This window comes from Helicoverpa zea, chromosome 4 (assembly GCF_022581195.2).
Source record: "Helicoverpa zea isolate HzStark_Cry1AcR chromosome 4, ilHelZeax1.1, whole genome shotgun sequence".
Lineage (NCBI taxonomy): Eukaryota > Metazoa > Arthropoda > Insecta > Lepidoptera > Noctuidae > Helicoverpa > Helicoverpa zea.
Window position 1 is genome coordinate 1,791,706 of NC_061455.1, and position 16,034 is coordinate 1,807,739.

The window sequence follows — 16,034 nt, forward strand, 5'->3', positions numbered from 1 at the left end:
TAGTTTTCCAACAGTGAAGAAGAATTTTTCAAATCGATTCAGTAGTTCTGGAGTCTTTCGGCTACAAACTTTCGAACAAAAAATATTTCCTGTTAATATATTAGTTTGTAACGGATTATCTACATACATAAATATGTGGCCGAATTGGGTACGTATTTCCTTCTTTCTGGGAAGCCGGTAAAAGACACAAAGGGACAGTAACAGTTAGTACCTACTACCCGATAAGCAGAACGCTACCTGAACACTTAGTTATCGGCACGGATATTGAGCCCTGACCTTCACCTGCGCAGAAGCGATTTATTGGTTTATTGCCTTATGTGTACAGTGCGCAAAGCGATCCCCACTCTTCCGCCGAGAGCTCAATATCCGTGCCGGTAACTATACGTAAGTATATAGAAATGTTGTTAAAATTGCAGTTAATATAATCAGTTAAGTAGTAGGTTAAGTAACAGATAATTAGTGAACCCGTCCTTTTAATTTGGGTTCATTGTTTGATAACTGATAATTAAGTAAGCACAACAAATTGTAATTGCAACTTAGTAGGTCTACTTCTGTTAAGGGAATATAGACCTTATATCAATAAAGGCAAAGTCTAAAATTGTATGTAACTGCTGATAGACAGATCGAAACTGAATGATAGGTCAGTGAAAAGTTAACTCTGTGTTTGTAATTCATTTAGTGATATGCGTTTAAAGTAATAACACTATATTACAAGTTATGCTCAATTTTTTAATACATCATATAGTTTTAGAACAGTGTTTTTACAAATCTTTATTATTTTAATTTATGTAGAAGGTATTAGTATTTATTTAAAATTTTAGTACCATAGTGAAGTTTGTGAAAACTAGTGCACAAGTTTAACTACATATATTAAAAGTATTGTTTAAATAAAGTGATACAAATATGTGACGAGTTTTTGCGCCAAGTATTTTCATAGTTTGGTAAGTTTTTTATAGCTTTTTAAGTTTGTCTTTTTGTTAGGAAAAGGTTTGATTCCAGTTTTCGACAATAAGGAGATATATTTGTTAGTGCAAGAGAAATGTTTGTTTGTGAATTATTGTGGATTACACGTTTAATATTAGTTCATTTCCACATTTAACTTCGAGTGCTACATGATTTGTAATTTTATGAACATTTCTGAGGCTATAAATACAAGTCCAAGTACATAGTCAGCATACATTTCAGTTTTCTTATGAAATGTTTATTATGTATTTTCAAAGTGAACAGTTGTTTAAGAAAAAAAACGAACGTTTAAGCTGTTGGTGAACTACAATCAAAGAATTTAATTCTATGAATAAATGTATAATAGCTTAACATAATGAAACTAATTATTCTTTCAGATACCACCAAAAATGGCGAAACAAGCAGTATTTTGTACAGCGTTATTTCTCTTAACTCATTCTTCAAGATCTAGTCATATATTTCATGAGAACACACATATTACATTTTATCCGGAGTTTGATGCTGAGTATTTTGGATATTCTACTCTTTTGAGTCCCGATGGGTAAGTAATTAATTAGTAATCTAAGCACAACTGCCGACCGGTCCCGGGTTTGATTCCTGGATCAGGTTGAAATAGTTTTGTCGGTTTTTGGAACTTTCACAAATTATTATCGCTCCACTTCTAACCCACTATTTCAGCATGTGGGACATAAGAGTTACAATATAATTTATTAAAAACAATGAAACTTAACATTATATTATAAATAAATACAAATAATAAAAAAAACGAAGTCCTCGGCCTTGACTGTTCGTGATATGCTCGAAAACTACCGAACAGATGTTCTTGCAGTTATCGAAGGTAAAATGATTCATGAGGTCCAAAGTTATATTGCACAGTACACAATATTAGTCATCAGAAAGATGAGTCATATTATTTCCGAATTCTTCAATATTAATATACCCGTTGATTCTTCGTTCAATTAACAATTACTTACCTACTGTTTTCAGTCTGTTAGTGGGGGCACCAAAAGCTTTCGTGCCCAATGACCACGGTGGCATGAAAACGGGAACAGTATTCAATTGTCCTCTTCAGAACTTGGATGCTAAGAATATTTCCTGCACTGTTTTGAGAAGAAATGGAAGATTAGGTAAAATTCATAAATCAATTTTATAATACTATTACAGCCTACGTAAGTTGCTGTTACAGCCTTTTTATCGTCCTACTGCTGGGCATAGCCTCCTCTCGCACGGAGAAGGATTGAGCGTGAATCACCACACTTGATCAATGCGGGTTGGTGATTTCAGACTTTATAGTCCAGTTCAAGATGTTTGCCTTTTATCAGTCATTGGTGTGTAAGGTACACTTAAAAAGTACCTAGATTTAGAGATATTATATATATACCTATTATTAGCCTACCTAGCTTAAATAAAGGAATATATATTGTTATTGAGTATTCACAGATTACTTAAACAATAATTGAATGAACCAGTAAATCCCTTGATCCCATAATATGTTTAACTTTTATTTATATTTAAATCTGCCTCTAAACAGAAGAGTAAACTCCCGAAGCGCGACTCATCCAATTATATGCGTAAAAAATAAAATATTCATTTATATTCCTATTAAAATTGCAATAATTGCTGTGGGATATGAATATGACCAGTTTATCTAAATAAATATAGGGACAATATAGTTTCTTTTGTTTCTATTTATAACAATGATAAGCAATGAATAATTATGTACATACTTAATTAGTGTGTAAAACAATAGGCGTAATGATCTACATATTATATTTTATTTACTGCTTTGCATTATTGTAGGTTTTCAACCAACTTCCCAAGAAGGAGGAGGTTCTTAATGCGTTTTTAGCATTGTACCTACACTAATGTTTGATCATGCTTACCTTAATAACTACTCTGGACACATTTGAAAGAAAATCAAGAAAATCGTTTCAATCAAAGTATTCAGCCGGTCTGATACCGACCGATTGTATTAATTTTCATGCTAATTTATGGGACCAAACAAACTATCGACCGATTAAAAGTTTGTAGGGTACTCTAAACTATGATTATGACTCTAAACATTACCAACTATCAAATCGCTTTATTAAATAATAATTATGTTTTATCAATTACAGATAACGATGACATGTTCAGCCGAGTGAACCCTGGTTTCCTCAGGGATGACATGTGGTTCGGAGCTACAATGGCGTCTCTGCCTAATGGACGATTAATGGTAAGTATGAATATTCTATTGTTCAACAGATTTCTATACATATGCTAACCTCTTCAGCTTCAATATAATATAACTAAGTGTTCCCCGCAATTTTAACAATGATTTCTTTGTATTGCAGATAAACGCTCCAAGGTGGACAGCACCGTATGGGAAGAAGCATCTGCTAATGAATGGTTGTACTTACCTTCAGTCCAGTAGAAGCAACAGAGTGATTTACCCTCTGAAACTGACTAGTGAGTGAAGTTTTAAAAAAATTATATGTAACTGAACTGAAAATATTAGCTACACACATATTAGCTATAAAACAGAAAAAATCTATTCAGAGTATTCATAGAGTAGGCGCGATGCACAAACAAACTTTTGATTCTCATATAAATTATTGAAAGGTTAGTAAATCTGAACAAATTAATGTCTGATATTGTCCAAAAAATAACTTACATAAATTAATGACGGACAGACGTTGGAAAATAACAATAAAGTTAATTGGCATACCCGTACATAAAAAGAAAACTGTTTGTGAAAATGTCTAGAGAACCTTGCCCATTTTTAGAACTCGGTTAAAAAAGGGAGGAAGAATACTTGAATATAAGCTCTATAGCTTATTTTCTCTTCAATCCCAGATCGCCAAGCCTACGTCACGGATGGAAGTAGAAGAGAGTATGGTGAATATGGCACTCATTTGAACTTCTACGCATACGGGCAAGCTGGGTCGTCTTTAGCAGTCACGAAGCTGAACACTGTCATTCTTGGTGCGCCTGGACTGTTGCAATGGACAGGTATGGCCTTACTACAAAAACTTTAACCACTGTTTTACACTTGTCTAAAAAAAATGTGGCTCCAAAATGAACCATATGTCAACGTCATAATTTGACATTTTTTTAGACAAGTCTTAAACTGACGTTAAAAAGTTTTTGTGGTAAGACGGCATTAGTTTACTTGGTAATTAAAACAAGGATAAGTAGAGATTTCGTTTCGTTGCAAGTCTTATTTTAAAGAAATACTACACAACTCGCATCTTGAATAAGGAGATAGGATTAATCAATAAGAATAAATTTCAGATATATGTATATACCTATATGATCATTTACTGATTGTTTAATCCACCACCTTCCATGAGCAGACAGTAGCATATAGAATGCAGCTTTAAAATATATCAGCTTCTTTTATTCACTGGGTACATACATCTCTTCTCTTCCACGAAGAGTGTAATTAAAAATTACTCTACACTTTAAGGAGCATACTTATTTGTATTTATGTAATTTAAGCTATGTTTATGTTTTCAGGTGGAGTTATAAGTATGTCATTTTTACCAAACGATACAAGTTCTTACACGACCAAGCTTCTAGCTGCAAATCCTTACTTTTCAAGAGATATAGGACCAGACGAATATTTTGGTACGTAATATATGATTTTTTAATATGCTTTAACACAGAAGTATCTTGTAAGATTGATGGAAGAAATCACAACATAAATTCATGAAAATAACTTTTAAAAAGTTTTGTTATCAAATTCTTCTTCACTATATTATTTTATATCACATATTTCAGGATACAGCGTTGAATCTGGTGTTTTCCAAAAAGATGGCAACATTTTGTATGTAGCAGGAGCTCCTAGGGCTAATATTGCAGGTGGAAAGGTACCAGTAAACAGTTCTATAAACATAAAATAACTACTACTGTAAGACCCAGTTGCACCATTTAACTATAACGATAACCAAACCGTAAACAGCTGTATACTTTAAAATCTGCAATTCGGTTACTGAAAATGTTTAAGTTAACCTTATAGTTAAATGGTGCAACTCATAGAAAGTAATATCAAAAATTCTAATACAAATATTTTTTCTCGTTTCACTTTGCAGGTACTGATATTCGAGCCACCGATGTTAGAATTCAAATCTTTAAACATTAAAACTACAATTAAGGGACCTCAGAGTGGCTCCTACTTCGGAGCTAGTCTTTGCGTTACAGATATCAATGGGGATGGTCTAGACGACCTTTTAGTAGGAGCACCGACCTACGTGAAGAATGATGGCGGTCTACCTTATGATCAAGGAGCTGTTTTTGTATATATGAATAAAGAAAAGGTAAGAATAGAGAAAGAAATTGAAAGATTTGCAGACTTTCGTGAGTGAATATCGTGTTTATGCCAGTGCCGTCACCCTTAATCTAGTACATAGAAAGTTCCTCGATAGATAAACTATCAAATTTAGATCGTTCTTTCAGATCAGCCCACTAGTTCCAGATATTGACGCATTAAAACAAAAATTTCCTCAACTTTAGAGGCTTAGATTGAATATTATTATTGTTAAAAGGTAAAATTAAATGTCTTTTATTTTCAGGATAATGATTTTGTTTTAGAAGAACAGGGTCATGTGTCAGGGTCTGTCACTAATGGAGCATGGTTTGGCATTTCCATTGCTGATCTTGGTGATGTTGATGGAGATGGATTTAAAGGTAATTCATATTCCAAAGTATTAGAAAGCATTATTTTCTAGTCTATCATCGATCTTAGATGTAAAATTGTTTGTTGTAGGAAATAACAAATCAAAATACTATTTGATACGAAAAAAAAGTGTTTTAACTAGCTTCAATATTCTTTATTATATATTCGTTTCAGATATTGCCATAGGAGCACCATGGGAAAATGATGGACAAGGGGCAGTATACATTTATAAAGGTTATGCCAGAGGATTAAATCCAAATAATGTACAGCGAATACAGCCAATGGATGCAAGAGGATTCGGCTGGTCAATAGCTAAAGGAGCTGATGTTGATAATAATAAATGTTATGGTGAGTAAGTTTTTATTTTAGTCTAATATGACCGGGACCATCTACGTAGGTTTATAGGTAAGTAACAGCTTTTTTTTATTTTCTAGTTTTCAGTGCACATAAGATAAAACCGTTTAACTTAAAAGTTTTTTTACCGATTTTTTTGCAAGACTTATCAAGACTTATATATAAGATTACCTAAATTGTTTTTGATCTCTGGAAATGGATTCAATGTCTGTTGATTTTTTAAGATACATACATTCAAAATTTTCTTTCAAAGGCTCATATTGTTTCAGACTTGGCGATTGGAGCCCACAACAGCCAAACTTCATACCTGTACCGTTGTATCCCAACCATGAAGGTTCACGCTGTTATTCGAGTGCCGAATGCTATAAACTTGCCACAAAACACTACGGGGTTTGCTGCTGTCTTTTGTGTATCAGCGACATCACCTTGGAACAATGTGGAAATAAGTAAGAGTACTGATATCCTTGTAGTTCTTTTCATCGAATTCTTCTTCTCATAATTACTTTGAGGAAGTAGAAACCATGAAGCAAAAAACATGTTTTTCAAATTCAACTACAAGTAGTAGTAGTTGTGGTCGTGTCAGCGAAAGACTTCCGCTGCTGGAAAAAAGCCTCCTCCAATGTTCACCAGTTTGCTCATCATCATCATCATGATCTCAGCCGTAGGACGTCCACTGCTGAACATAGGCCTCCCCCTTAGATCTCCACAGATACCTGTTGGAGGCGACCTGCATCCAGCGTCTTCCGGCGACCTTTATAAGGTCGTCTGTCCACCTTGTTGGTGGACGTCCTATGCTGCGCTTGCTAGTCCGTGGTCTCCATTCCAGCACTTTTCGGCCCCATCGGCCATCTGCTCTGCGAGCAATATGACCTGCCCATTGCCACTTCAACTTCTACCAGTTTGCTTGGTACCTATAACCCAGTAGTAAATAGTCATGGACTGAAATTAAATCATGTTCTTTAATTTTTAGATGTTATTGGAAAGATTGAAGCAGATCCAGAATACAACAGAGCAATGATATCCGGCGATGCTACTCGTAAGTTTCGAGTAAAACCAGGTCAAGAAACATGTGATGAACAAACTATCGAAGTGCATGTAAGTAATAATAATATGAGAGTACCTGCTACGGTATTTTGAGCACAGAAAAATAATCAAGCAACAATTTTTTTTTTTTCATTTCAGCCATCTGCAGACTTATCAAAGCCAATATCGTTGAGATTTCACCTAGAACCGGATGAACTAATGAAAGGTAAAGTTTGGCAAATTAAGATAACTGAAGATAAGAAAAAATATATATCTGATCAATATTATATTATTGATGTTACTGTTCCAGAGGATTCTACTACGTTCTTAATGAATGCTGCAAGATTATCCGAAGAATCGACTCTGAAAACCTCTTTTCTAATTCAACTGGTCAGAGATTGTGGAGAAGATCTGATCTGCATACCTTGGCTAGTCATGACTTTGGAGGCTTTAGACAAGTAAGACTATTTTCCGCCTCTTTTATCAAACAAAGACGCAAACAAGCGTCATGACTCAAAAAATATCATCATTATACATTCGAGTATCAAATTTTTTTAGCCCTTACATTCCAGGATCTGACACAAAATTAGGAGCAAGGATCACAATTCTAAATGAAGAGGAACCAGCGTATGCTGCGAAAGTTAACATTTCTTTGCCGATGGCTCCAAAAAGGATACCAAGTGAATGCTCCCTTCAAGAATTGGTCATGATGTGTGATGTTCCATCTCCATTGCTTAGAAACGAAGAAATTACATGGGAAATAGAACTAGATTATGATATGAACCACAATGTAAATGATACTAGAGATCTAGATTTGAATATAAAGGCTAAATTGAATGATGCGCTATATAGAAATGTTACTGATAATGCATTTGAAGATATAGTTATTAATGTTGTACATGAAGCAAACTTTAGTGTTAATGGGTAAGTTTGAACAACGAAATATACTATAAAAGGCAAATAATAAGTTGATTATGTTCTTACCTGGGAGTGCAAATGTTTCAGAAAAGCCATGCCAAATGCAACTTTGTTAGTTACAAGAGACAATTTAGCAGCTGGTGCAAATGTTACGTTTAAACATTATTTTGAGGTAAGTATACCACTTGAAGTGAAGTATCTAAAGATGAATGTACAAATGGATTGCTGTTTCTACTTATATGTTCATTAACATACTTGTGCAATTCATTAATGTTTTTGTTATTATTTTCATTTCAGGTCACAAATCTTGGTCCATCTGACTCTTCAGCTTTAGTTGTTCAGATCCTAATACCAGAAAAGGTATGAACGCTAAGAACTTTTAATGGATTAAAATCTCTTTACATATAAAGAACCATTTTCCACCAGTTATGATAATCATCTTTTATATTTTTATCTTTATTTTTCAGACTAACATATCAGCTAATATAAAAGGATGTGAGCATGAACAAAGTAACTTTACAAATCAGAATGCACTTAAATGCATTTGGTCAGTCCCAGCTAAGGTTTCATACCCTGTTTATGTTCCATTACAATTGGATCTTAGTAAAGAAGGTAGAGTATTATTACCTAATCGTTAAAAAACTAGAAAAACACGTTTTTATAAATGCATACAATATTATTAAATTGTCATCAGAACGACATACAGCTATCAATTTATGATGAGGCTACGTTCCTTGGAAGATTTATCTTAATTGCATTTCCATGTCATTTCCAATGTCAGTTACCTACATACAGGTCGACCAATTAAAAGCGTAAAAACATGAGTCATAATTAAGTAGGTACAGTTAAAATAAAATAATGTTATTGATCTTATCTTTGCAGGGGACTATCTGAGAGAAAACATAACATTCAACGCTACTACTCACATGATTGTGCATGGCAAACATAATATTACGTAAGTATTTAATACATCATAATCAGTACTATATGCAATGCGACATTACTTGGATAGACTAAAGTACAAGAATAACGGAGAAGATTATTATACTAGGCATGGTGCATGAAAAAAAGTAATTAGTCCGTAAACTTTAAAATGCATCTTCATCTCCTGAGTTTTTTCCCAACTATGTTGGAATCGGCTTCCAGACAACTCTAAATTCAAGGTCAATTCAAGTTTATATTGCGTCACTTTTAAGTATTATTTATTTAAGTCAACATTTTAAATAAACCTGACTTTATGAGCTCAATCTTTGTTGCGTTGTTTTGTTATAAAATATACAGTAAAAAAGACTAATTAGAATCACTATTTAGTCTTGTCATCACGCCTATTGGATATATTTTTGCATTACCGCAGGATAAACATTTTAAATTAATTTCCAGAACATTTGAAGTAAAAACAACGCTGATTCTTGAGCCAGAGAGTTTTACATGGAAGCTGATACTCATCTGTGTTCTACTCGGGTTACTTTTATTGGCTTTGATAGTTACCATATTGTATAAGGTGAGTTTGCACATATTCTACAAGAAGTTTCAAAATGGTAACGAGTCTTCTTCATCGTCGTTGAGTAAGAACGAGGACATGAACGGATAGATAAATGATGATGATGATGTCCTCATAGTCGAATACCGGCCACGGCGGCTGTTCTCATTTAAGGACATAAGCCAAATGCGCAGGACATATGAAAGTGCACAAGCGTTAGGATAGATAAAAAGAATGGGGACGGCAATAGAAACCATGGACAAATACTTTGTCATGTTTACTTTACTATAATTTTTTTTAATTTCAGCGAGGATTCTTCCAAAGAACGACCCACAAGATGCTGCAGCTTCACAAAAGTAACCAGCAACGCTTGATTCAAGAAAGTGACACGTCTTCAATGCCAATTGAAGAGGAAGATGATGATTTACCACCATTTGACGATTCTGACTAACTTTAAGAAGTATTGAATAAAGTAGAAATTGTATTACATTTGGCTGTACATACACGGACAGCTTAATATGGGGTGTATTGAAAGCTTCTAGTTGCGACAGTCCTAATTAAGGATTTGCTGTCTCAGGGAAAAATATCTGATTCGAAAAATTATTCTCCTGTTGTATGCTGTACTATATGCCAGACACGATTGATTTTCTATTGTTTTATAATTAGCGGCATACAAAAAGTTAAACATAGAATCAGTAAAACCCTCGATTTTCTAATATTAGGATTTGTATAGTGACACATTCAAATATGGAATGGCTTTAGCAATTCGCAGTTTTTTTTTAAGTTGCAACTTGATGTGATTGATCCGAATTGTCTCAGTCGTCTAGTGTGTATCTAAATAACTAAGCCTAGCCTAGGCCTAAATATGACAAATAATACCAAAGATTTTAATGCTCAAGAACCCAAAGAGGCTGTCCTCATAGTATTAATATTATAATGTATATTTTTGTACTAAGATAATAAATTATTTTTGTATTCATTTAATATAGCCATAAATTATAATATTACCAAAACGACTTTTATTTTGTGTAAGGACCTCAAAAGAGACCGTGATCCTTGAGATTGTTTTGGTGTTCCTTCTAAAGGTGGTCAGATAGGAATTGCCAACCATCTAGTTTAAAAAAAAATAAGTGTTTTACTAAACCTATCATCCTCCGAGCCTTTTTTCCCAACTATTTTGGGGTCGGCTTCCAGTCTAACCGGATTCAGCTGAGTGCCAGTGCTTTACAAGGAGCGACTGCTTATCTGACCTCCTTAACTCAGTTACCCAGGCAACCCAATACCCCTTGGTTAGACTGGTGTCAGACTTACTGGCTTCTGACTACTCGTAACGACTGCTAAGGATGTTCAATGACAGCCGGGACCTACAGTTTAACATGCCATCCGAAACACAGTCAATGGTGTCTAAGATATACTTAGAAAGTACATACAAACTTAGAAAAGTTGCATTGCTAGTTGCCTGACCTGGGATCGAACCCGCGCCCTTAGGCCTCTGCCTCGAATTTTGCGGGCAGCGGGGCGGCGGCGGCGGCGGCGCGGGAGCGGCAGGATCTTACGCGTATAATCAAATGGAACGGCCCTCGAATACAGCGGCGCGGGAGCGGCGCGGCGGCGGGCAACGAGCGGTGCGCTCCAGTCAAGCGGTGACCGCCCGCGTTGGGCGTCTGCATTGTAGGCATAATGTTATACATTTTTTTTGTGACGTATCAAAATGTCTTCGGACGTGCAAGAGCTAATTATTTCGGCCATCTTTGAGAGGACACCCATATGGAACAGCAAACACAACAGAACACAACACTACACTGCTATAGCGCCGCGCGATCTGCCCGCTAGTTTCGAGAACAGGTATGCGTTGCCCGCCCCGCTCCCGCGCCGCCGCCGCTGCCGCCCCGCTGCCCGCAAAATTCGAGGCAGAGGCCTTATACTTGAGAGGTCGGTCCTTTACCCACTAGGCCACCACAACATCCCTACTTAACCTATGGTTTTACTAAACCTATGAACAGAAAATACATATCATTTATCATTTAATCCTACAAACTACTCGTATTTGCTATCCAATTTGTCAGCCGTATACCAGTTGTATTAACACGGTTAAAACTTCAGCGTTTTGAATTTAGAACACACTCGTGATCAATTTAACTTTAGCGACGATTTCAAACACGTTCAACACTACATTTCGTACATTTTCTTGTATTTTTACCCGACTGTCAAAAAAGGTATTTGGTCTTATATCGGGTGTGTCGTTCACAATCACATTAAATTCTATCGCATATACTTTATGATATTCTATGACGAATTGTTAAAAAAATAACCTAATCCATTCAGTGGTTTAGCCACAGGAGTCATTTTTCGTTTTTATAATTTACATCATGTGTAAAGCAGAGATAAAGTTAGGAGTATCGAATGTTTTGATCAGTTGACAGCTGTCAGTTTTCAAGGAAGAATTACAGTTGTTTGTAATGACTGACTTTTATATGGTGTTCTAATTTTCGCACATTTTCATTCTATTTACTTTGTTTGAAAAATTCATTTTTTTATTTTTACGTATTTTTCTTTTTTCTTTGTGTTAATGGACATATACCAGTATATTAACGCATTTCATTTTATGTGATTATGAACGACACCCGATATACGGATGGTAATTCCCCGACACGCGACTGGAACCGCAAGGATTGGCTAGTATATACTAATATTATAAAGAGAACTATTTTTGTTTGTTATAGTTTAACTCAAAAAATGCTGGATCGATTTTAAGCGGCTCTCTTCCTGAGTAACAGCCATATTTTATCCCGGTACGGACAATAGTTCCCACGGGACGCAGGTGGAACCTCTAGAATTGGGTAGTGCAAAATAATTCTTATTAAAATCTACAGAAGATAAAAGGTGCCTATATAAGCGTAGAAAATTAATACAGATTACATAAAAATGAAAGCAATTGCCCATACAAAGTGCTTGTACCCTCATTATCACTAACCTTCGTTGTGGGCAAAAAAATAAAATAAAAATATAGCGTCCATCACTTCTTTGAGCCCCTAATGAGCGGTATAAATCTTTTGTTTAAAATAGTTCTAGAACTGAGATGGATTCTTTTCATTTTATATTTTTTTAGAACTGAGAAATCCATACTTTTTAAATTAACTATGTTAAGGAAAATCAGTAACGCATAATCTAATTAAAATTACTGATTGATTTAAAAATCTTCTAGATTTCGAACGAAAATATGTGCATTCTTTTTCATTATCCAGTGACCTGCAGGTCAATCAATTAATCAGCCAACAAGTTCTAGTGTCTGAATTTTTTCATATTTATAGCAGACATGGAACGTGGAATTACGACAATGACGACTATAGAGTTGTGTATAAAATCGGCAAAAAGCCGTTGAATTTTTACATCTTGATTGAATTACAAACATCATACAGTAAGTTCTTTAAAAATCTGACAGCCTGTCATAGGCACGCTCATACACACTTAAGTTCTATTCTGCTAAAAAAATAAAATTTTCAAGCTATTTCACGTTGTTTACTCTAACAGCTAGGTACCTTAATACCATCATGTTACAAGGTACCTTTCTAATCAGTAATATCGTGAATAGCCCTGTTAAAGATAAGAGGAGCCTTACCGGAGCGTGAAATTTGAGATAACGCGTTGGTTATCCGCTATGAGATTAATCTTGGGAACCTCTCATGTTAACCTAATTGTTAATTAAGGCATTATTTTTGAGGAGGAAGCTTGGATTAAGGAAGTGTGGGTTTACAAGTTTAAGGTGTACTTGCTTCGTTTAATAAAAGCGAGATAAACTCCATGAACTACTTAGTTACGAAATGAGTAATAATAATAAAGTAATAGCCTTGGTATTAAGAATTAATTAAGTGTATAATGCCCGTTTTCACCAACAATCTCTTAATCTAAGTGCCACTTAGAATAAGGGCTCTCCCAATTTTGACATAAATAACTATGTATAAGGGACACCTAAACTTTGGTGAAAACGAAATTCTTATTAAGTGTTCCATAAATGCTCTTAGGGAATCCCTAAATTTAGGGATTTGTTGGTGAAAATGGGCATTAGTGTTTAAGTGTGTATTAAGAATTTATTATTTTAATCAAAAGAGCCACTCAAATAGACACTTTCGATTTATAAGACCAACGAAGATAAACGTAAAAAGTTTCAGTTCTAAAGTAGAAAGAAAGTTATTATTTTTCTAAAATAAATAACCGTGTTGTATAACTACGATTTGAGTTACATAAGATAATGTCTTTACAGAGGTCACAGATATTTTATCAAGCTTATCATCGCATCATCTCTTTTGTGAATATTCTCATAAATAATACTGCAATTTTTCACACTAGTTAATATGAAAAAAATGAGAAATGAGTGTGTACTAATATAATGTCTATTAGCAGGAAAACTGACTCTCTCTTCTGCCAAACACAACTACAGACATTAAATAATTTTATTTACACAGGTACACTGATCAATCTAAAGGATTTAATCGGGGCTAAAAAAATCAACAAATGATCATACCGTGAACTGAAGCGGCGCACTCTTACTGACGTAAACCCATTCACGTTCCTTATAGAGCCCTCTACGTCTCAGGATCATGACAACGTTCCTGATGTGCAATGACTGATCCTAATGAACTAGTACTAATGTATGGTGGTGCGATTTCATGAAGTTCGGACTCTGTGAGCCTACATCCTCCATGTAGCAAAGCCTCATATGGAACAATGAAACGAGTGGCCTCCATTGTAGCGGCTCCATTGTATTTTTAGAACAAGTTCTCTTTTGTGACCGAGTAATACACTACTCCGCGGTTTGTTATTTTTTTCCAGAGTTATTTCATTTATTTGAATAGGCAGTATAGGCACTTTGTTTTTCGAACGTTTTAAAAACTCTTTTGCAACGGTATTGCGCCTCTTTTGTTTTTTGTAAGCTTTTCAAAATGTTGTTGTGTACACTTTTTCTTCTGTGTGTGAGTATCAATCCTGGTTTTGCGTTCAAACTTTTTTGTTCGAGCGCAATTGCTATACAGCAAAGTTGAGTTTCAAAATGTGGAGAATTTTAAATCAGTTAACACCGAGTTCTCAATTTAAGAGGTCATTGACATGGGATATTATGACCCGTAACACTTGACTTTTGAAAATGTAGTTCCACGTGTGCATTCTCCTTCTAAAAGAGGAACAAGTTGGAGAAGATTTTACAGTAATATTATGTAAATAAAAAAAAAATTGAATATCCAAAGCCACATATCAAAGATCAGGTAGTATCATTTTCCACCATCAAGTCAGTTCAAATTCGAAACTCAGAACATCTTTCAGCAGAGAATCCAAATTTCGTGCCAACCGCTTATCTGAGCAATGACGTCACCACTCAGATTTGTGCCAAAACGGAATCTGTGACGACAAATAGTCGCCGGATTCGTGCATTCGATATGCAAACGTCATTTGACGTTCGCTAGCGTGGTAGGTGAAATTCCGTACCGTAAGGTTGGTACTATTCTGAGAGTCAATTGACAAAGTTTAACGATACTGAGTATTAGTGGTGCATTCCTATGTGCGGTGGACGGCAATTAGCTCCTATGATAGCCAGTATTTTGTAAACCATAAAAATATACATTATCATCCGCCTAGCCTTTTCTCAAATGGGTAGGGGTCGGCATCTGGTGTAGAAGTTTGGTCGGTATAGGTATGTCCTTGTCCATGATGTTGTAACTTAACAAGTAGAGACATATAGAAGGTTCTCATCAGTAGTTGTCAGCATCCCGTAGAAACTCCTTCAATCACTCAGATAAAAGTAGATGGGCAATCGAAAATATTTTGCAAATCGGACCTGTATATCCTGAGATTAGCACATTCAAATAAACAAGCAAAAAAAAACAGTAAACATTAGTATAGATTTATAACTTTGATGAATCGTCTCCTTTAAAAAAAATGTCAGCAATGCTTAGTTGCCACTCATTATATCTTCGTCGCTAGTTTTTATTTATCTTCTCGTAATTACGAGAAAACCGCTGTCTGGTACAAATATCCGCAGCTTATCCGCCCTCAACGGAACCTGTCCGCGGTTATTGCGGATTTACTAGGTATTAATTTGTTTTGTACTTATATTTCTGTTATTTTTATTGTAAAGATCTTTTAAGTGGCTGCATTTATCACTGACATATTTATAGTGAATGTGACGGCTGCTGGGCTTAATAAGATGAGCTTTAAGACCGCCACAGAGAATAACTACCAACATGATGTTAGCCTTCTTTGATCCATATTCTTTGTCCTAACTGCATCGTATTACACTTCATCATCCTCCGAGCCTTTTTCCCAATCATGTTGGGGTCGGCTTCCAGTCTAACCATCGTATTACACCTGCGTCGTGCTTATTATCCAGACGGTGAGTTAAGTTACACAGGTACAGGTTACAATTTTAAGGTGTCACCCAAACAGGCAATACTATTCTATTTTTAAAACCAGTTCATCTAAACACACAGTCTATTAATTGACTTGTCAAACAAGTATGTATATTTTTTTCTTACATAGGTACATACTTTGAGCACATAGGAACTATGTCGCTATTTCTGCAGTGTTGTTGAGACATTAATATAAGGAAAAAAGGATGCACTATCAATATACCTACTGTGATGCAACTAT

General features: G+C 35.1%; 1 protein-coding gene across 1 annotated transcript; it reads left to right on the top strand.

Annotated features, from left to right (window-relative positions):
* Positions 1-788: 788 nt before the first annotated feature.
* LOC124630127 (integrin alpha-PS3-like) lies at positions 789-10,402 on the top strand. The gene is made up of 22 exons (XM_047163863.1): positions 789-941; positions 1,341-1,504; positions 1,951-2,090; positions 3,081-3,178; positions 3,297-3,411; positions 3,799-3,954; positions 4,462-4,572; positions 4,726-4,814; positions 5,037-5,261; positions 5,517-5,631; positions 5,795-5,968; positions 6,244-6,420; positions 6,945-7,069; positions 7,157-7,223; positions 7,308-7,455; positions 7,556-7,921; positions 8,003-8,087; positions 8,213-8,275; positions 8,383-8,527; positions 8,798-8,870; positions 9,296-9,416; positions 9,703-10,402. Exons 2-22 carry the CDS (start codon positions 1,353-1,355, stop codon positions 9,844-9,846), a joined length of 2,889 nt encoding a protein of 962 aa, XP_047019819.1. The 5' UTR covers positions 789-941; positions 1,341-1,352; the 3' UTR covers positions 9,847-10,402.
* The last annotated feature ends 5,632 nt before the right edge of the window (positions 10,403-16,034 follow it).